Source organism: Microcaecilia unicolor, chromosome 13, assembly GCF_901765095.1.
Source record: "Microcaecilia unicolor chromosome 13, aMicUni1.1, whole genome shotgun sequence".
NCBI lineage: Eukaryota > Metazoa > Chordata > Amphibia > Gymnophiona > Siphonopidae > Microcaecilia > Microcaecilia unicolor.
In genome coordinates, this window is record NC_044043.1 from 47,219,427 (window position 1) to 47,240,467 (window position 21,041).

Sequence of the window (21,041 nt, forward strand, 5' to 3'; positions counted from 1 at the left end):
GAAGCTTGTCATGTAGCGGTCTAGGGTCTGCTGTATCGGAGACGAGGTAAAGGCTATCGGCGGTTGCCTTTTAATCGCCGCTTTCCGCTTAGTATGAGGCATTTCAACACAGAAAAAATAAAAATGAGGTATTTCCAGCAGACTCCCGAGGCGCTCACGCAGCAAGCTAGGACGCCATCTTGCCACTCCCCCCTGAGTCCCTCTGGAAGGGATTCAAGCACACCAATAAATATAAACTTTTAATGTTGAGCACCTGATTCTCAAAGTGGACATATTCCAAACACTATAATGAAAATAAAATGATTTTTTTCTACCTTTGTTGTCTGGTGACTGTTTTTCTGATCATGCTGGCCCAGTATCCGATTCTGCTGCTATCTGTCCTCTTAACTTCGTTTCCAGGGCTTCCTTTCCATTTATTTCTTTACTTTCCTCCTTTCTTCTTCATTTCTTGCTCTATATCCATAAGTAAAAGCTGGGTCATCTGCAGACTTGACTGTCTAGTGGATCCAGCTTCTGCCTATTTTCTTCATCCATGTGCAGTTTTTCTCCTCTCTTCCTTTTCCCTCATCTCATCTCCTTCCTCATTCTTCCATCCCCTCCATCCATGTCCAGCATTTCTTCTCTCTCCCTTCCCTCTCTTCCATCCATGTCCAGCAACCCTCCTCTCCCCTTCCCTCCATCCAGCAACCCTCCTCTCCCCTTCTTCCACCATGTCCAGCAACCCTCCTCTCCCCTTCCCTCCATCCAGCAACCCTCCTCTCCCCTTCTTCCACCATGTCCAGCAACCCTCCTCTCCCCTGCCCTCTGCTCTCCCCTTCTTCCACCATGTCCAGCAACCCTCCTCTCCCCTTCCCTCCATCCAGCAACCCTCCTCTCCCCTGCCCTCTCCTCTCCCCTTCTTCCACCATGTGCAGCAACCCTCCTCTCCCCTTCCCTCCATCCAGCAACCCTCCTCTCCCCTGCCCTCTCCTCTCCCCTTCTTCCACCATGTCCAGCAACCCTCCTCTCCCCTTCCCTCCATCCAGCAACCCTCCTCTCCCCTTCTTCCACCATGTCCAGCAACCCTCCTCTCCCCTTCCCTCCATCCAGCAACCCTCCTCTCCCCTTCTTCCACCATGTCCAGCAACCCTCCTCTCCCCTTCCCTCCATCCAGCAACCCTCCTCTCCCCTTCTTCCACCATATCCAGCAACCCTCCTCTCCCCTTCTTCCACCATGTCCAGCAACCCTCCTCTCCCCTTCCCTCCATCCAGCAACCCTCCTCTCCCCTTCTTCCACCATATCCAGCAACCCTCCTCTCCCCTTCTTCCACCATGTGCAGCAACCCTCCTCTCCCCTTCCCTCCATCCAGCAACCCTCCTCTCCCCTTCTTCCACCATGTGCAGCAACCCTCCTCTCCTCTCCCGTCTGCCCTGTTTCCTTCCTGCCCCCCCCCCCCGTACCTTTAAATATTATAGTTTTGCTGGAGTCGCGGGCAGCCGGCATTGAAGACATCGGCAGGCTTACGCCGGTTCCAGCAGCCTTCCCTTCCCTCGTTGCAAGTCGGATGGTGGCTCCGCCCTCGTAGAAACAGGAAATACATCAGAAGAGGGCGGAGCCATCATCCGACTTGCAACGAGGGAAGGGAAGGCTGCTGGAACCGGCGTAAGCCTGCCGATGTCTTCAATGCCGGCTGCCCGCGACTCCAGCAAAACTGTAATATTTAAAGGTACGGCGGGCGGCGGCTGGGGAGGCAGGTGCGGGATCGGAGCTCAGCCTGCTCCCTCCGCTCCGCTGCCTCCACTGCTGGGTGGGCCCGAACCAAAACTGGGTGGGGCTGGGCCCACCCAGGCCCACCTGTGGCTACGCCCCTGGGGTGGAGCTTACAGCAACATGCTGCCTTGTTTTGGATACCTAGTGGAGGGAAAATGTTTGGCTTCATATCTGGATGGGGTTAATTTATCAATTCGCTGCGGTTAATTTATCAATTCGCTGCATCATCTGTTGATTCCACCTTAGTTCAGTCTCCTTTCGAATCTTTGGACGCCATGGTGGCAACTTCAGTGACCCTCAACTCCCTTATACACGACCAGACAAAGAAAAGACTGTGGGTGAGGGGGATGAGATTTAGACGATTTGGGAATAAAACGGGGAAGATGTTGGCACAGGTAGCCCGCGCACAGGAGCGGAAGAGGTTGATCACATCAGTGATATCTTCTTCGGGAACCAGGATAAGGACCCCAGAGGGTATAGTGGAGGAGTTTCACACATTCTTTACCAGGCTTTATGCAAAGGGGGGAGAGGAAGAAGAAACCCCGGTACAAGATTATATAGAGGACGCAGGGATGCCCTCACTGCCGTCCGGTATTTGCGAGGGGCTCTCGAGACCTATACAGGTGCAGGAGATACAACAGGTGCTTAAGTCATTGCCACAGGGCTCGGCGCCGGGGCCAGATGGCTATTCAGCAGAGTACTACAAACTCTTGCCAGCGGATTTTGGGATGCCATTATTAGAATATTATGAGGCGGTGGTACAAAGAGGGAGTTTTACCAGGGGAGAGAATGAGGCCTGGATTACGCTAATACCCAAACCAGGGAAGCCAGAGGATCGGGTAGGTTCTTACAGACCCATATCGCTCATCAATGTAGACCTTAAGATTTTAGCCCGGGTACTGGCAAACAGACTGGCACCTCACTTAACTACTTTGATAGGACAATATCAGGTAGGATTTGTAAGGGGGCGACACTCCGTGCTTAATGTACGGAAGGTCTTGTTAACTATTGCCCAATGCCGTGCAACAGACACTCGTCTTTTACTGACAAGCCTGGATGCTGAAAAGGCTTTCGACAAAGTGAGATGGAGCTACTTATTTCGGGTACTGGAACATGTGGGTGTGTCGGGCTGGTATCTAGAAGCCGTGAAGGCTTTGTATGCGACACCCACAGCAAGATTGCTTGTAAATGGAAAGCGATCTGATCCACTAGACATACAGGCCGGTACTAGGCAGGGCTGCCCCCTCTCCCCTCTGTTGTTTCTCCTGTATCTTGAACCGCTTCTCCGTACGATTGAACAGGACCCCGGGATACAGGGGGTTACACTCCCGAGCCAAACAGTGAAAGTGTTGGCCTTCGCGGACGACTTGTTTTTGATGTTGACAAGGCCTCAAGAGTCACTAGGGCGACTGATCGAAGTAATTGAAGAGTTTGGGTTTCACTCTGGGTTTACACTGAACACTAGCAAGTCATTAGCCCTACCCTCAGAACCAGAGATAAAAGAGACATGGGAGGGACCCTTTCCAATGCAATGGGCGCAGGAGGCAATGACGTACTTGGGGGTGAAAATTCCACTCGATTTAACCCGCATATATGCATTAAATATGGAACCCTTAAAAAGAAAGGTGGAGAGTGCCTTGGGCAGGTGGCAGGCGCTTCCCATATCCTTGATGGGGCGCGTGGCCTTATATAACATGATCTTGTTTCCAATTTGGGTCTACACCTTCCAAATGATGCCCATGTATCTTAGAGGAAGGGATGAGAGGTGGCTAAGGGGAAAACTTGCAAAATTTTTATGGCAGGGGAAGAGGGCCCGGATGAAAATGTATAGGGCGATGTTGCCTCGGGAGAAAGGAGGTCTGGGAGTGTTAGATCTGCGCCTGCTGTCAATAGCTGGTGGGATTAGACATCTCTCTGACTGGTTCCGAAACACAGAATATTTTTCTCTTACACTATCTGAACTACACTGGTTTCAGGAGCAGCACTTTGCAAGCTGGTTACAGGCTCCCGGGGGACAGGCACAAAAGTTAGGTCCTGTAACCCCGATATTTCAACCTCTGAGACAGGCCTGGAAATGGCTCTTTAAATTTTGCAGGCTTAACCAAGCAAGTTCCCCTATGTTACCCATTAGGGGGAATCCCCAATTTCCAGTGGGTAGTACTTCACGGGCCTTTCAGATTTGGGCAACAAGGGGAGTGAGATATGTGTATCATGTGGTGAATGAACAGGGAATAATAAAACCATTTGCGGAACTTTGTAGAGAGTATAAACTACATGAGACAGACTTGTTTGCATACTTACAGCTACAGCACTATGTGAGGACACTGCCTAGAGAAACTTTGACAGTGGAAACATGGGAGAAGTACAATGAACTACTGGGCTTGGATGCGCAGGCTAGAGTCCCGCTGAAGTATTTTCATGCGCATTTGAGAGAACATACTAAACTAGCAAATTATTCTGTGGTGTTACAACAGTGGAAATCAGAACTTGGAATACAACTCACACAGGAACAATTGGAAATGTGCATAAAGCGGATCTATAAATTAACTGAGAATGTGTGCTGGCGGGAAACCTAATATAAATTTATTTTTCGATTGTACATATCACCGCATAGAGCGTTCAGGGCCACGCTGAGAGACACTGACTCCTGCCCAAAATGTGCCCGCACAAATGCACATCTGGGCCACATGTTCTGGTCCAGTCCAAAGATACAGGGTTTTTGGAAAAACTTGGCGGAACATGTATCGGACATGTGGAGAATTCGATGGCACCACTCTCCCAAACAACTTTTCCATGTGTTTACTGTTCAGGGCCAAGCGCCGACTGGCATGAGGGCGTTCCTTCAGAGGGCAACTCTGATGGGGAAGAAAACAATTCTACAAGTGTGGCTGACAGATGAGCAACCCACAGTCAGTTGTTGGAGATCGATGATGATACAAATGTGTGCTTTGGAAAGGCATAGCATTATGGATTTGGCATCAGAGGCAGGAGACCGGTTCTGCAGAATTTGGTCCCCCTACTGGGACACCCTAACACCAGTTGCTAGGAGCAAAATTTTAAATGCTTGAGCTGGGGGAGGGGGGAGGTAGGGGAAGGGCGGGAGGGGAAGGGAGAAAATCTGGGAAAGTTGAACATGAAGTGTTAACATACATGGTTGTAACATGAGACGTTGTTTGTAAGCACTGTGTTTCGAAAACAATAAAAATGATTATTAAAAAAAAAAAAAAAAAACCCTAGCCTCCACGGGTAACCAATGGGGGCATAAGAACAAAGGAGACACATGATCTGTCTTAGACACAGAGTAAATTGGCTGTACTGCTGTATTTTGAATTGTCTGAAGCTTTAAATAACATTATAGTAGTCAATTTGAGAGAGCAAAAGTGACTGATCCAACAATCGAAAATGAGTAACATTATATAGAATATAAGAATGATCCAAAAATTTAGATAATTGGGCAGCTGCCACTCCCTCTAAAAGTTTTCAGATGCAATGTAACTTCCTCATCAAGAAAAAAGATTTCTTGATTATCTCAGGATGTTCAAATAAATGCCGTAAAGTTTGATCTACCATCTCAGTATTCTAACAACAGAAGAAAAAAACATAATCTAGATTATTAATTTTGAATGTCTTTTCACATGAAGAATTGAAATGTCTGCTTATTAGCAAAAAATTTTGTTTTTTCATTATTCAGTTTTAAATGATGTTCTGACATCCAGTCACTTATTATCTGCATTAGAAGCCTCATATGATGCTTGAATAGGAATTAGCACTGTAATGTCATCTGCATAAATGTGCACCATATATCCTGCCCTCTCCATTATAAACCAAAGAGAATGAATAAACACGTTAAAGAGAGTTGGTGACAATGGAGAGCCCTGAGGGTACTCCACATAGAATAGCCCAGGTTGCTTGACATTACATTGCTCATTTTCACCTTATATGTTTTTGACAGAAAACCATAAAACCAATATAATAGTTTGACTGAAATTCCAGCGCCATCAAGTACCTTCACCAAGATGTCATGGGTCAACCAATCAAATCTCCTTTCCCTCACTCACCATAGATTTAGTTGTATCCAAAATGGAGCTCACAATGGTCACCATACTATAATTAGTACGGAAACTGGACTGGGAACCATATAGAATATCATTGTGTAATTAAAATATACGTCTCTCCCATTGTTTGGATAGAGCCTATTTTCCCCACCCCTCCTTTGTTTTCTCCTACTTGTTTCGTGGGGATCAAGTGCACCTCCATACTTTGTGTGGTTTTTCTTTGGCTCACAATGGTCACCATACTATAATTAGTACAGAAACTGGACTGGGAACCATATAGAATATAAGAATGATCCAAAAATGTAGATAATTGGGCAGCTACCACTCCCTCTAAGAATTAACAAACAAGGGAATGGACGTGACAGGTCTATAATTTGCAAATAATGAGAATGATTCCTTTGCATCATTGACAATAAGAGTTAAGACTTTCTACCTAATATTAGACAGAAAACTACTCTCAGAAAGATGCAAGTTAACCCAGTCTAACAATAATAGCTTAAATTCAGATGGAGCATCTTTCATTCAGTAAGCTAGGTAGACATCAAGTATGCAGCAAGATGACACATATTTAGAAAACAAATGATTCAGTTCTGACCATTGGATTGACATAAACTCTGACCATGATCTATCAATCGGAACTGAATTGGATGAGCATAAGAAATTACCAATATTGACACACTTTTTCTTATAAGAAAACTGATCTCTTATTAGTTTAACCTTGTTTTCAAAGAAAATTGCCAACTGATTTGCACTTGGAATTCCAGTATTTTTGGATGACATAACGTTTTGAGTCAAGGTTAACTGAGAAAAATTTTGGAATAGTTTCTTATTCTCCATGGACAAGCAGGCCTATAATTCTCACATATGGGTAATGCAGAGTCTGTGTTGCTGGTCTGGAGCTTGTACCAAGCTTAAAGCGAGACCCCTCCACTGCGCATACATGAGGGCATTTCTGCCCACCACGAAAGTGTGGGACCAGCAGTTATCTTTTTCCCATGGTTCATTTCTACTCCTCATAGCTGGTTCAGACATTTTGGTCATTTTGTGCTTATGCCTTCCTTTTTCTTTTTTAATACCTCTCTCGGGATTTGTTTTTATTTTATTCTTTCCCCAATTTGGATTATTTTTTTGCCGTTTTTCTAAGTTTTCTTTGTTTTTACTGTGCTCGCTAGGCCACTTTTAAGCCTGAGCTCCAGTTGGGTTTTTTTCTTCCTCTCTTTTATGGTGCTCTTCCCATTTTTAGCACCATTGAGTCATTTGATTGGTTTACAGCTGTTTTTCCTTTCATTTCATCGAAGGTTCCCAGTGGCTTCAAGTGCTGCACTTGGTGCAACAGGACCAGGGGTGTGCTGGTAAATTGTTAACAGGGGGCTCTCTCTCGCCAGCAAAGTAAAAGAGAATTCAGGAGGGGCCCAAGGCCACATTTTGGGATCCATTTGTTAAAGTAGCCATAGAGAACCGGCTCCCAAAATTCTTAAAAACTTAACAAACGGCTCTCGAGAGCCTGAGAGAGCCTGCTCCAGCACACCACTGAACAGGACCATGTCTGGCAAAGACACCCATTCTTGATGTCTACAGTGTTTGGGGCCTGATCATACCCCTACAAACTGTATTCTCTGACTTGGTATGAAGAAGAGAACACAGTTTGCCAGAGAGGCTCAAAGAGAAAAGATTTTTGGAGCCAGGTCTGAAACCTCAACGTTGGTGTTGGCATTGGTGTCTTTCATATACTGGATTCAGTCTTCTCCTGGGTTCAATAGGCCTCAGTTGCCTCATCATTCCCTGGTGGTAGAATCTGTACTCAAAAGGGCCAGGAGTTCTAGGAACTGTGCTTCTGTGTCCCCTAGCAAATAAGCTAGAACCCTGGATTTGTTTGGGCAGAAGATGTATCAGGCCTCTATACTCATCTCCCGTATCCAATCACACCAGCTCTACACGAGCCTGTACTTGTGGTACTTGGTGCGCAGTATGTCTGATTTAGCAGACTCTCTCCCACCGGAGCAGCTGAATCTGTTCACCAGCTGGTCAAGCAGCAGAAGGTGTGTCGTAATTTCTTGGCCAGGGGCGCCTATAACACTTTTGATGTGGCCTCTGGGATCCCTGCCCAGAGTGCAGACTCTCATGACTGGGTGTCTCTGACTTGGAACCAGCGGTCCAGCAGAGATTGGCAGATGCCACGTGCTGGAGGGATAATGTTTTTGGAGAAAAGGTGGAGGAGGTTTCAGACCTCATCAAGAAACACACTGACACCATTGATTCTCTCTCCCACTGGGTGCCTTTTGCACCTGCCTCCTTCTCTAAGAGGCATTTTGGTGACTCGAAGAGGAGTACTTATTACTCGCAGAGGCGTAGATACACCCCTTCATCTTGCCAGCCTTAGGCTCAGCCCCAGTGAACTCATTGTCGTCAAAAGCGTGTACCTAAGGCCCAGACAGCTCCCTAGTAAAAGCAGGGGGTGAGCTTTTGACTGGCTCCAGCAGTGCATAGCCGCTGTAAGTGACTGTCCCGGACAACTTGTTGGTCGGGGAGAGACTGAAGCTTTACCAAGAAAGGTGGCCCTATGTAATGTCTGACTGGTATGTTCTTCAAATGGTCTGCCTTCATTATGCCCTGCATTGGCTACAGAGATTGCCTACCGAGAGTACATCACTTCAGCTCTCAGCACAAGTAGGTATTTGCAGAGGAAAGGCCCATGTGGTTGAACCCATTTTACCAAAGGAAGGGATTCTATTCTAGGTACTTCCTTGTGTAAAAGAAAACAGGGGGGATGTGTTCCATCCTAGACCTAAGGGGCATGAACAAATTTCTGGTCAAAGAAAAGTTCTGGATGGTTTCCCTGGGCACCCTGCTTCCCATTCTTCAAGAAAACGATTGGCTATGCTCTCTGGACTTGAAGGATGCTTATACTCACATCTCGACACTTTCAGCTCACAGGAAGTATGTTCAGTTTCTGCTGGAGACATGTCATTTCCAGTATCACGTATTGCCTTTTGGCCTCATGTTGGCCCCCAGGGTTTTCACCAAGTGTCTTGCAGTAGATGCAGCCTCACTATGGAGACTGAGAGTCCATGAGTATCCTTATCTTGACGACTGGCTGGTGATGAGCATGTTGCAGGACTGTGCTTAGGAATCCATGTGAAGGATTTTTCAGGTGTTAGAGCTACTAGGGTTCATTTTAAACTACCCTTAGTCTCATCTGCTCCCTGTTCAGCGATTGAAATTCATTGAAGCCCTGCTGGACACTCAGCCAGCTTGGGTTTTTATCCCTGTGGCTCGGGCAGATGCTCTTCTGTTCATGTGACATCCATGACATGTCTTCAAATGAGAACTGCCCAGTGGACCCTTGCTTCCCAGTGGTGTTGGGTGACAGGAAACCTAGTGGATGTCATCTGAGTTCTGCTGGTTCAGTCCCTACTGTGGTGGACAATTTGACTACTCTGGTGGACTTCCATTCCAAATTCTATTGTCCTTGAAGGTGCTGATGACAAATGCATCCTACCTAGGGCAGTGAGCTCATTTAGACAGGCTTCACACACAAGGTGCTTGGTCAGCCCAGGAAACAGATCTCCAAAAAAAAACTTCTGGAGCTCTGGGTGATCTTGCACACTCTAAAGACTTTCAGGGATCAGCTGAACAACCAAATTGTACTCATTCAGACATTCAGGTTCTCATATACTACACTAACAAGCAGGGGGGGGGCACCAGATCACACCCTCTGTGTCAGGCTGTTTGGATGTGGCATTGGGTGCGTCAGCACGGGATAAAGGCCACTTATCTTTCAGGCAAATTCAACAGCCTGGCCGACAAACTGAGCAGGGTCAAGCAACTGCACAAGTGGTCCCTCAGCATGGGCATTTTGCCCACAAGACCTTCTGAGCATGGGACACCCCCTTGATGGATTTCTTTGACACTCAGTCCAATCACTGAGTTCCTCAGTTCTGTTCCAGGCTCCAGGCCCATGACAGAATAACGTTGGATGCCTTCCTCCAGGCTCCAGGCCCATGACAGAATAGCGTCGGATTCCTTCCTTCAGTTGAAAAATAACCATACAATGGACTGCTTTTACAAAGCGGCACTACCGATTAGCAGCAGGCTGAATGTGAAGAAGCCCAATCAGTTCCCATGGGCTTCTTCCCAGTCACTGCACGCTAATCAGTAGTGCCGCTTTGTAAAAAGAGCCCAGTGTTATTTAAAAAGATATCCAGATAAATTAGAACTGCCAAATATAGCTCATTAAAGAAACATGGATAACTTTACCAAGGCATCTTAGGCTTGCTATACCTGTGGATGACTTATCTGGACTACTTAACTGAACAGCAGCTGAGTATCACCATTATCTGGCTCAAGTTTAAACTTCCCTTGCTACACCTTCTGACTCCTCAAATAGGAAACGTTTGGCTGGATGTCAAAATGTCCTTGTAAAGGTTATACATTTAGCAGCACAGAAGGTTTAAAAATAAACACATGTCTGATTAACTCCTGAAGTTAACCAGATAAATGTTTTAATATAAACCTCCATTGTAGTCAGACATTCAGACTGGCAGAATTTGTCATTTCTAATGCGTAGTTTGATGTCTAGCGTTTGATGTTCTCTGCTGGCTCAGGCAACTCCAAGAAGGAAGAAGAATGGAGAGCTGGATGAATTCTGGCATCTTGATTACATCTGTTTTAAGTTCTTGTATGTTGGATGATCATTTTGCAAAGTGTGCCATTTCCTCCACTGTTGTCACGTCTTACAGATATATAAAATAGCTAGTGCCTTAGACTGCATTTTATTAGCTGAATCTGAAAACAGTGTTTCTTAGTTTCTTGAATTCTTCCTAGCAGGTATCTGTACAAATAAGTCATATTTGGGAGTGCAATTAGACACGAATAGTATATGGCTTTTAATTATGTAAAGCGTCGTGGACTTGATATACTTCCTTTCTGTGGTAAAACTAAAATGTTTTACATATTCTATGCTGGTACTTTCTTCCTACTGGACTCACAATTTGTTTTTGTACTTGAGACAATGGAGGGTTAAGTGACTTGCCTAGGGTTACAAGGAGCTGCAGTGGGCACTGAACCCAGTTCCCCAGGTTCTCAGCTCACTGCACTAATCATTAGGCTACTCCTCTAATAGTTAATGATGTGATTAGAGCAACATACATATAACATAGTAACATAGTAACATTGTAGATGACGGCAGAAAAAGACCTGCACGATCCATCCAGTCTGCCCAACAAGATAAACTCTTATGTGCTACTTTTTGTGTATACCTTACCTTGATTTGTATCTGTCATTTTCAGGGCACAGACCGTATGTCTGCCCAGCACTATCCCTACCTCCCAACCACCGGCTCTGGCACAGACCGTATAAGTCTGCCCAGCAGTATCCCCACCTCCCAACCACCAGCCCCACCTCCCACCACCAGCTCTGCCACCCATATAATATAACATATAATATGTTATCAGCCAAACACCATTCGTTGTTCGATGAATTCACCCTACATTTTTTTGACCCCTGGAGGGTGAATGCTGAGAAATAAAAGGAGGTATTTATGTGATATTTGACAGAGAAGAAAGAGTATTTGTCACAGTCTGTAAAAGGTTGAGAACTTCTATACATACCTCATTTATACTTCCAACTCCTCCCATGTATGTTCTGTTTATTGTTATTTTAATTTATGTTTTGTCTTGCATTTACTCCCTGGTCTGTAAGCTGCCATGATGTTATTAGCCTAAATTTCAAATGAGGGTATATCAAATACAGGATAAATAAATAAAAATAAATATCTTTGTCAGCTCTCAGACATGAATATATTGGCAGGAGTAACTCATGGCCTGAACACTACAGAGGCAAACTTGTCAACATTAAATTCAAACCAGATGTCTTTCAAGTTCGTTTGAATTTTATAGAAAACTCAAACTTTTGGCAAGAAATGTTGAATTTCTTCCCTCCCTCTGTGGCAGATCTGATTAATTTTATAAAACCCATAGTGAAGTGCTTGAAGATACACATCAGATTTGCTTCAGTTTTATCTGAAATTAAAAAAGAAGGTTACGGCTGGGCTTGCAGGTGATTTTAGCAAGGGAATGGAATGGAACTTGATATACTGCCTTTCTGTGATTTTTGCAACTACATTCAAAGTGGTTTACATAGTATATACAGGTACTTATTTGTACCCGGGGCAATGGAGGGTTAAGTAACTTGCCCAGAGTCACAAGGAGCTGCAGTAGGAATTGAACCCAGTTTCCCAGGATCAAAGTCCGCTGCACTAACCACTAGGCTACTTCTCCATTTTAGTGCTATAGTCTGGGGGATTTGGGTTAATGAAAACCCCAATCCCTAGTCATCCATTGGGACTGGTTGAGCCTGGACCTGAGGGAGAAAAGTCCGCTGCTGCTATAGTGCAGCTCCTGTGGCTTCAGCATGGCCTTGAAAGTGCATTTCAAAGGGGCCACTGTCTCTCTAGCATTCAGGTTACCAATGATTTCCTATTGCCTTTGGGGGTAGCATCTTAGGAGAACAGGATTAATAGAGGAAAAGGCCCCTGAAAAAGGTTGTTAGACTTTGAAAATGTTTCCAAGTTGGATTGTTTTTAACTTTTTAAAAATATTTTCTTTAAGAAAATCTCTCCCATTCACTCTCATGACCTTAAAACAGTTCAAGAGAATTTGTTGATGAATTATAACAGTAATGGAGGAAGAGTAACCTAACAGAGCTATGGCCTAGGACATAAGAACATAAGAATAGCCATACTGGGTCAGATCAGTGGTACAGCTAGCTCAGTACCCTGCTTCCAATAATGGACAAACCAGTTCACAAGCATCTGTAAGAAACCCAATTAGTATCAATGTTCCATGCTACCAATCCCAGGGCAAGCAGTGGCTTCCTCCATGTCCATCTCAAAAACAGACTTTGGACTTTTCCTTTAGGAACTTGTCCAAACCTTTTTTATACCCAGAAATGCTAACTGCTGTTACTACATCCTCTGGCAATGAGTTTCAGAGCTTAACTATTCTTTGAGTGAAAAAATATTTCCTGATATTTGTTTTAAAAGTATTTCCATGCAATTCATTGAGTATTCCCTGATCTTTGTACTTTTTGAAAGAGTGAAAAATCGATTCACTTTTACCTGTTCTACACCACTCAATATTTTATAGACCTCAATCATATCCCCCCCCTCAGCCACCTCTTTTCCAAGCTGAAGAGCCCTAACCTCTTTAGCCTTTCCTTATATGGGAGGAATTCCTTCTATCATTTTGGTTGCTCTTTGTTGAACCTTTTCTAATTCCACTATATCTTTTTTGAAATGCGGTGACCAGAATTGAACACATTATTCGAGGTGTGGTTGCACCATGGAGTGTAATAAAGGCATTATAATGTCCTCATTTTTTATTTCCATTCCTTTCCTAAAAATACCTAACATTCTATTTGCTTTCTTAGCCGCCACCGCACACTGAGCAAAGGGTTTCAATGTATCATTAATAATGACGCCTAGATCCTTTTCCTGGTCGATGACTGCTAATGTGGAACCTTGCATTACATAACTATAATTCGGGTTCCTGTTTCCCACATGCATCACTTTGCAGTTGCTTACATTACATGTCATCTGTCATTTTAGATGCCCAGTTTCCCAGTCTCGTAAGGTCCTCTTGTAATTTTTCACAATCCTCTTGCATAGTAACATAGTAGATGACGGCAGAAAGACCTGCATGGTCCATCCAGTCTGCCCAACAAGATAAACACGTGTATATCTTACCTTGATTTGTACTTGCCTTTTTCAGGGCACAGACCGTACAAGTCTGCCCAGCAGTATTTCCCGCCTCCCAACTACCAGTCCCGCCTCCCATCACCGGCTCTGGCACGGACCGTATAAGTCTGTCCTCCACTATCCTCGCCTCCCAACCACCAACCTCTCTTCCCCCACCTGCTCCGCCACCCAATTTCGGCTAAGCTTCTGAGGATCCATTCCTGCTGCACAGGATTCCTTTATGCACATCCCACGCATGTTTGAATTCCGTTACCGTTTTCATCTCCACGACCTCCCGCGGGAGGGCATTCCAAGCATCCACCACCCTCTCCGTGAAAAAATACTTCCTGACATCTTTTTTGAGTCTGCCCCCCTTCAATCTCATTTCATGTCCTCTCATTCTACCGCCTTCCCATCTCCGGAAAAGATTTTTTTGCGGATTAATACCTTTCAAGTATTTGAGCGTCTGTATCATATCACCCATGTTTCTCCTTTCCTCCAGGGTATACATGTTCAGGTCAGCAAGTCTCTGCTCATATGTCTTGGAACGCAAATCCCATACCATTCTCGCAGCTTTTCTTTGCACCGCTTCCATTTTTTTAACATCCTTCGCAAGGTACGGCCTCCAAAACTGAACACAATACTCCAGGTGGGGCCTCACCAACGACTTGTACAGGGGCATCAACACTTCCTTTCTTCTGCTGATCACACCTCTCTCTATACAGCCTAGCAACCTTCTGGCTACAGCCACCGCCTTGTCACACTGTTTCGTCACCTTCAGATCCTCGGATACTATCACCCCAAGATCCCTCTCCCCCTCAGTACCTATCAGACTCTCACCGCCTAACACATACGCCTCTCTTGGATTTCTACTCCCTAAATGCATCACTTTGCATTTCTTCGCATTGAATTTTAATTGCCAAACCTTAGACCATTCTTCTAGCTTCCTCAGATCCCTTTTCATGCTTTCCACTCCCTCCCGGGTGTCCACTCTGTTGCAAATCTTAGTATCATCCGCAAATAGGCAAACTTTACCTTCTAACCCTTCGGCAATGTCACTCACAAATATATTGAACAGAATCGGCCCCAGAACCGATCCCTGAGGCACTCCGCTACTCACCTTTCCCTCCTCCGAGCGAACTCCATTTACCACCACCCTCTGACGTCTGTCTGTCAACCAGTTCCTAATCCAGTTCACCACTTCGGGACCTATCTTCAGCCCATCTAGTTTATTTAAGAGCCTCCTGTGAGGAACCGTGTCAAAAGCTTTGCTAAAATCTAAGTAGATTACGTCTATAGCACGTCGATGATTCAATTCTCCAGTTACCCAATCAAAGAATTCAATGAGATTCGTTTGGCACGATTTCCCTCTGGTAAAACCATGTTGTCTCGGATCTTGCAGCTTGTTGGCTTCTAGGAAATTCACTATCCTTTCCTTCAGCATGGCTTCCATTACTTTTCCAATAACCGAAGTGAGGCTTACCGGCCTGTAGTTTCCAGCTTCTTCCCTATCACCACTTTTGTGAAGAGGTACCACCTCCGCCGTTCTCCTCTTGCAGTTTAACAACTTTGAATAACTTTGTGTTGTCAGCAAATTTCATTATCTCACTAGTTACTCCCATTTCTAGATCATTTATAAATATGTTAAAAAGCAGTGATCCCAGCATAGACTCCCGGGGAGCCCCACTATCTACCCTTCTCCATCGAGAGTACTGACCATTTAACCCTACTCTCCGTTTTCTATCTTTTAACCAGTTTTTAATCCACAATAGAGCACTACCTCCTATCTCCAATTTCCTCTGGAGTCTTTCATGAGGTACTTTATCAAATGCTTTTTGAAAATCCAGATACACAATATCGAATGGCTCACCTTTATCCATATGCTTGTTCACCCCTTTAAAGAAATGCAATAGATTGGTGAGGCAAGATTTCCCTTCACTGAATCCATGTTGTCTTTGTCTCATTAATCCATGCTTTTGAATATGTGCAGTAATTTTGCTCTTTATAATAGTCTCTACCATTTTGTCCGGCACTAACATGAGGCTCACCGGTCTATAATTTCCCAGATCACCTCTGGCCACCGTCCAATCTTCCAGAACCACGCTTGATTTTAAAGATAAATTACATATTACCAACAATAGTTTTGCAAGTTCATTTTTCAATTCTCGGGGATGAATACAATCCGGTCCAGGAGATTTGCTACTCTTTAATTTGTCACATCCTTTAGGTTTGTAGAGATTTCATTCAGACAGGCTGACAGTACTAAGTTATTTTGATTATAATTGGGGTTTTTATCTTAGGTGTTTATGAATTGTAAATTTATGTATTTATTTCCCAGATAATTAAGGGTTCTTTGACGGTACAAAATAATGAGTGGAGTTGAACGGGTAGATGTGAAGTGTCTGTTTACGCTTTCCAAAAATACTAGAACTAGGGGGCATGCGATGAAGCTACAATGTAGTAAATTTAAAACGAATCGGAGAAAATATTTCTTCTCTCAACGTGTAATTAAACTCTGGAATTTGTTGCCAGAGAATGTGGTAAAGGCAGTTAGCTTAGCGGAGTTTAAAAAAGGTTTGGACAGCTTCCTAAAGAAAAAGTCATAACTTTGTCATATATTATAGTGTTGTAAGTTTTTATTTTGAAGCTGGAATCTGAGTTCATACATTTTTACCGACTTCTCAACTCCGACTCTGACTTCACATCCCTGAATTCCATAATAGTAGTAACTTCCACGAGTCACATAGCACTAGCCTACCTAGAAAACCCCCCCAGTACCAATAAACATTATAGTGAGCACTAGAACATCAGTACACCTATTTGAAAACTAAATAAGCCAGATTAGTACAGATTGATCCTGCACAGACAGTCAGTGCTAACAGAAAACCATCTCTTTTTCATACACATAGAATACAGACCCTCACCTAATATAGAATAAGTATTCACAAGCTAAAAATATAAATGTAACACAGTAACACAGTAAATGATGGCAGATAAAGACCTGCACGGTCCATCCAGTCTGCCCAACAAGGGGGCCAGAGTAGATAAAAATTAAACTGAACCTCCAAGAAGTGAGACAGTGCGTACAGTGCAACAGCAGAGAAAGAGAAACAGTGATGCATCTTCCCTTGTTCTGTTCAAAATATAAAGATAGCAGATTTAAATTTCAAAAACTGGCATATTCCAATCACTACGTTACAAATTAAGAAATACAAATAGAACTAAATATATTTTTCAGTTAACTTTCAGAGGCCAAAACTTTTCCTCGGGTCAGGACAGCATACTGCTGTTGTGGTATTCTGTCCTGACCCGAGGAAGGAAGCTTTAGGTCTCCGAAAGTTAGTAAAAAATGTATGAAAATTAGTACAATAAAAACACCTTATCTGCATTTATGTTAATTAATGTTTATTAACACAGCTACCACACTATTTTATCCTAAGCCAAAAATAAAATTTTTTGGGTCCGTATTTAGCCAGCGGCGCTCATTGTTTTGCCGACTGCCGCTGACATTATGCTCAGTAATTCAATGCCAGGCCACATCCAGGTTTCAACATTGTATTTCTGGGTTTGTGGAGCTGGCTAAAACCCTTGATTTACCACTGGTTTCATTGTTTCTGCATCAATTTGCTTATAGCATAGAAAGGTAGTATATCAAGTATGTTACCATTACCCTTACAAGTACTTTTGCTGGATGTCTCTTTGAAGAATCAAATGTATGAGGCCCTTTTACTACGTTACGCTAAACAGTGGCCTGTGCTATTTTTTAGCGTGCGAGTTTCCTGCACACTGAGGCCACTTTTAGAGCAGCAGTAAAATGGTCACAATTTCAATTTTCCCCTTAACAGCCATGCTAATTTCCCAGATACTGTGTGAGCCCTTACTGCCACCTATTTACTAGGCGGGAAGAGCTCCCCCAATAAACCTGCTGCATGTGGCAATTTACCAGTTAGCACAGGGCACGTCCTACTGCCCACCTCCAAATGTCTCCCCCCCCACCACCATGCTAAAAAAATGTTTTTTATTTTTAGCATGGGATTGGCACATGCCAATTTCAGAACTATTGCAGGATGCCTGAGCATATCCCACAGTAGTGCCTTTTAGCATTTGGTAAGCACATGTTTGTGCTTTACTGCAGCTTAGTGAAAGGACCCCTATGTATGTTTGTGTCACCTAGAAAATGCATAAAGGCTGTACAACATAAGCTAGGGGAGAGCACTTTGCTGGTTTTTATCCAATAAGCACTTTCTTTTTTGCTTTGGAGGGCAGGGGTTATCACTGTTTATCATTTAGGGGCCCTTTTACAAAGGTGCGCTGAAAAATGGCCTGCGGTAGTGTAGACATGTGTTTTGAGTGCGTGCAGAATCATTTTTCAGCCCGCCTGTAAAAAATGGCTTTTTAAAATTTTTGCCAAAAATGGACATGCAGCAAAATGAAAATTGCCGTGCGTCCATTTTGGGTCTGGGACCTTACCATCAGCCTTTGACCTAGCGGTAAGGTCTCATGCGGTAACCGGATGGTAATGGTCTACGCGTTTAGAATGACGATTACCGCCCACATTCCAGAAAATAAAAATATTTTCTGGTGCACTTAGCGGACGCGTGTCAAAAACGAAATTGCTGCAAGGGCCACGCAGTAGCCGGGCGGTAACTCAAAATTGATGCTCGTTGGGCACGCGTACACACCCATGTGGCTTAGTAAAAGGGCCCTTTAAAATCTAAACCTAAAACCAGAAGCCTTAGTTATAATTATTTTAGTATTATAAAATAAGACTCCCATATAAATTCTCTGTGGATTCCACATTCACTTTAGTAAGCTTTAGTAAGATAGTGAAGTGTGTGCATTCAAATGATCCCTACAATTTCTTGACCTCTCAATATACACTTTTTTGTTGTTGTACCATTGGGATTCATTGTTGAATACTCTTTGTGACCCTGGGCAGATCACTAAGGGGCCCTTTTACAAAGCGTGGTAAGCACTAATGTGTTCTTACTGCAGCAAGAATTGGCTTACCGTGGGGAGTGCTGACTGCTGAGGCATCCCATGGTAAATTTGGGATGTGTATGCACTACTGCCACACTAAAAAATAAAAAGTTATTTTTTAGCATTGGGGGTGGGTTTGGGGGATGGGGAGAGTAGGTGTGTTCCGTACTAATCAGTTAGCTCAGCTACATTGCCGTGTGCTGATTAGCATGTGCGTAATGCATACGTCCTTACTGCTTACATAATGGGTGGCGATAGGGTTCATGCACTAATGGTAACATTAGTACTTGGCCATTAATAAGGAAAATAGAAGAATTGGCCATTTTATCCCAGTGGCAAAAATGGCCTTAGCATGCAGGCATGACCTGTGTAACACTGCGCTAAGGCCACTTTTTACCATTGTTTGGTAAAGGGCCCCTAAATCCTCCATTGCCCCAGATACAAAACTTAGGGACTCTTTTACTAAACCATGTTAGCTATTCCCATGTGGCAATGCTGATGCCCATTCAAAGTGAATAGGTTTTGTTGGCATTGCCGCATCGGGATTGCTAGGACAGTTTGATAAAAGAGGCCCTCAGAATGTGAGCCTACTAGGAACAGAGAAAGTACCTGCATGTAATATATGTAAACCACTTTGGTTGTACCACAGAAAGGCGGTATATCAAATCCATGACCCTTTAAGATTTACCCTCGGACATTTTCCACTCTGCTAGAACATTCCTTATGATATTGTGTTATTTGAAAACTCATTTTTTTCTACTTTTTGGATTGCCTCCCCCACAGATTTCTAGTTTCATGGAAGCTCTCTGTAGAAGATTAAGTAATGGAAGCCTAGAAATTAGCTGATCTGGGATTATAAATTAAAACCATACATTTAATCTGGGTATATCTCCCTGGGTAGGAATCTTTTTGTTGGTAAATGGTAAATGTTTTTTACCAGATCACTTTAATTCAGTCTAAGACCAAGATTATTACATTGAGTTTTGGTTTGTGATCAAAAATTCAGCCTTTTGTCCATTTTGTACAAGCAGCATGAACAAGGAGAATAAGAAATACTGAGGGTAAAAATAGATGAAGTTAAGAATATGGTTGATTAGGAGAGATGAAGAAGAATCTGGTGGGAGAAACCTAAGTGGCCATTTAAATGTGTGCGTATTTATTTATTTGTTTGTTACATTTGTATCCCACATTTCCCCATCTTTTTGCAGACTCAATGTGACTTACGTTTTACCATTAACGGCGTTAGCCGATTCCGGTCTGAACAAATACATGGTATGAATGAATACAAAGTGATATTGTGGTATGATAAGTAATTGGGGGGAACTTAAAGAGGGAGAGGAGAGGAAGAGTCAGATAATGTCCATTACGGTCTTTGGTTGTATTGTATCACATATATAAGGATACATGTACTCAACAATACATGACATTTTTTGTTATCAATTGTATTTATTACAGATTAGTGGTGAAGCCCAGGAGCTGTTCTCTGTTCGGCATGGGCCAGTTCGAACTGCACGAATACTGCTTACTCCACAAATAGGTAGGTATAGGTATACCAATAAACAATACAGTGGTGGAGTTGCACCTGTTTATTTTCAGTTGCCAACTGTTTCCATAAAAGTGGTTGATGTATTTTACCATGCGGATCCTTGTTTTTGTGTACAGTATTTTAAACTTCCTTTTTTATGATTAACTCTGATGGTAGCTAGCATGTTAGCTCTACTGATTATTCATGACCAACTCATACTGCTGTGGTCAGTGGCGTACCAAGGGGGGGGGGGGCGGTAGGGGTGGTCCGCCCCGGGTGCACGCCGCTGGGGGGTGCCGCGGCGCGCGCCTGCTGCGAGAGTTCGCTAACTTCTCTCGTTCGCTGCAGCTCCCTCTGCCCCGGAACAGGTTACTTCCTGTTCTGGGGCAGAGGGAGCTGCAGCGAACGAGCAAAGTTAGTAAACTCGCAGCAGGCGCGTGCTACGGCACCCCCCCCCCCCCAGCGGCATGCACCCGGGGGGGGGGTCTTTCGCTGGGGGGGGGGTCCGCGCTGCATCGGGGGGGGGGGGGGGGCGCTGCACCCGGGGGGCGGGGCGCCGCCCCGGCTGTCCGCCCCCCCTAGGAACGCCACTGGCTGTGGTTGAGTTAGTAATACAAGGTCTTGTAATTGGCCTCTGTGTGCTGAATGTTGTACTGATGGCTCATTTCTGATTTGTTTATGGTTTGCATTATTGCTTCCTTCCCAGTTACTAGCTATCAAACTTTTAAGGCTGTGATAAAACCTTTTGAAGGAAATGAATCCAAGTAAATCACAAGGGTCTAAATAACGTTCTGATGATGATAAAAGTCCAACTCCCAGTATTCAGACAGCGGCAGTGAGCATTTTTTTAAAATGGTTACCGTCGCCGGCTGAATGATCCCTCAGTATTCAGTGCCGGGCCATATCTGGGCAATGGTGCTGAATATTGGGGCTAAGTCTGGGCAGGCAGGGTGCTGGATCTTATGTGGGCCCAGCAGATATTTAGCCGGGCCAGCA

The 21,041-nt window shown here is 44.2% G+C and overlaps 1 protein-coding gene across 2 annotated transcripts in view; it reads left to right on the plus strand.

The window, feature by feature from the left end:
- Positions 1 to 21,041, plus strand: part of BCAS3 (BCAS3 microtubule associated cell migration factor) — a 1,139,946-nt gene that overhangs the window by 108,916 nt on the left and 1,009,989 nt on the right. For both annotated transcript variants that reach the window (XM_030222408.1, XM_030222409.1), the window contains exon 6: positions 19,976 to 20,057. In XM_030222408.1, coding sequence (XP_030078268.1) covers positions 19,976 to 20,057 — 82 coding nt within the window. The remainder of the gene's footprint in view (positions 1 to 19,975; positions 20,058 to 21,041) is intronic.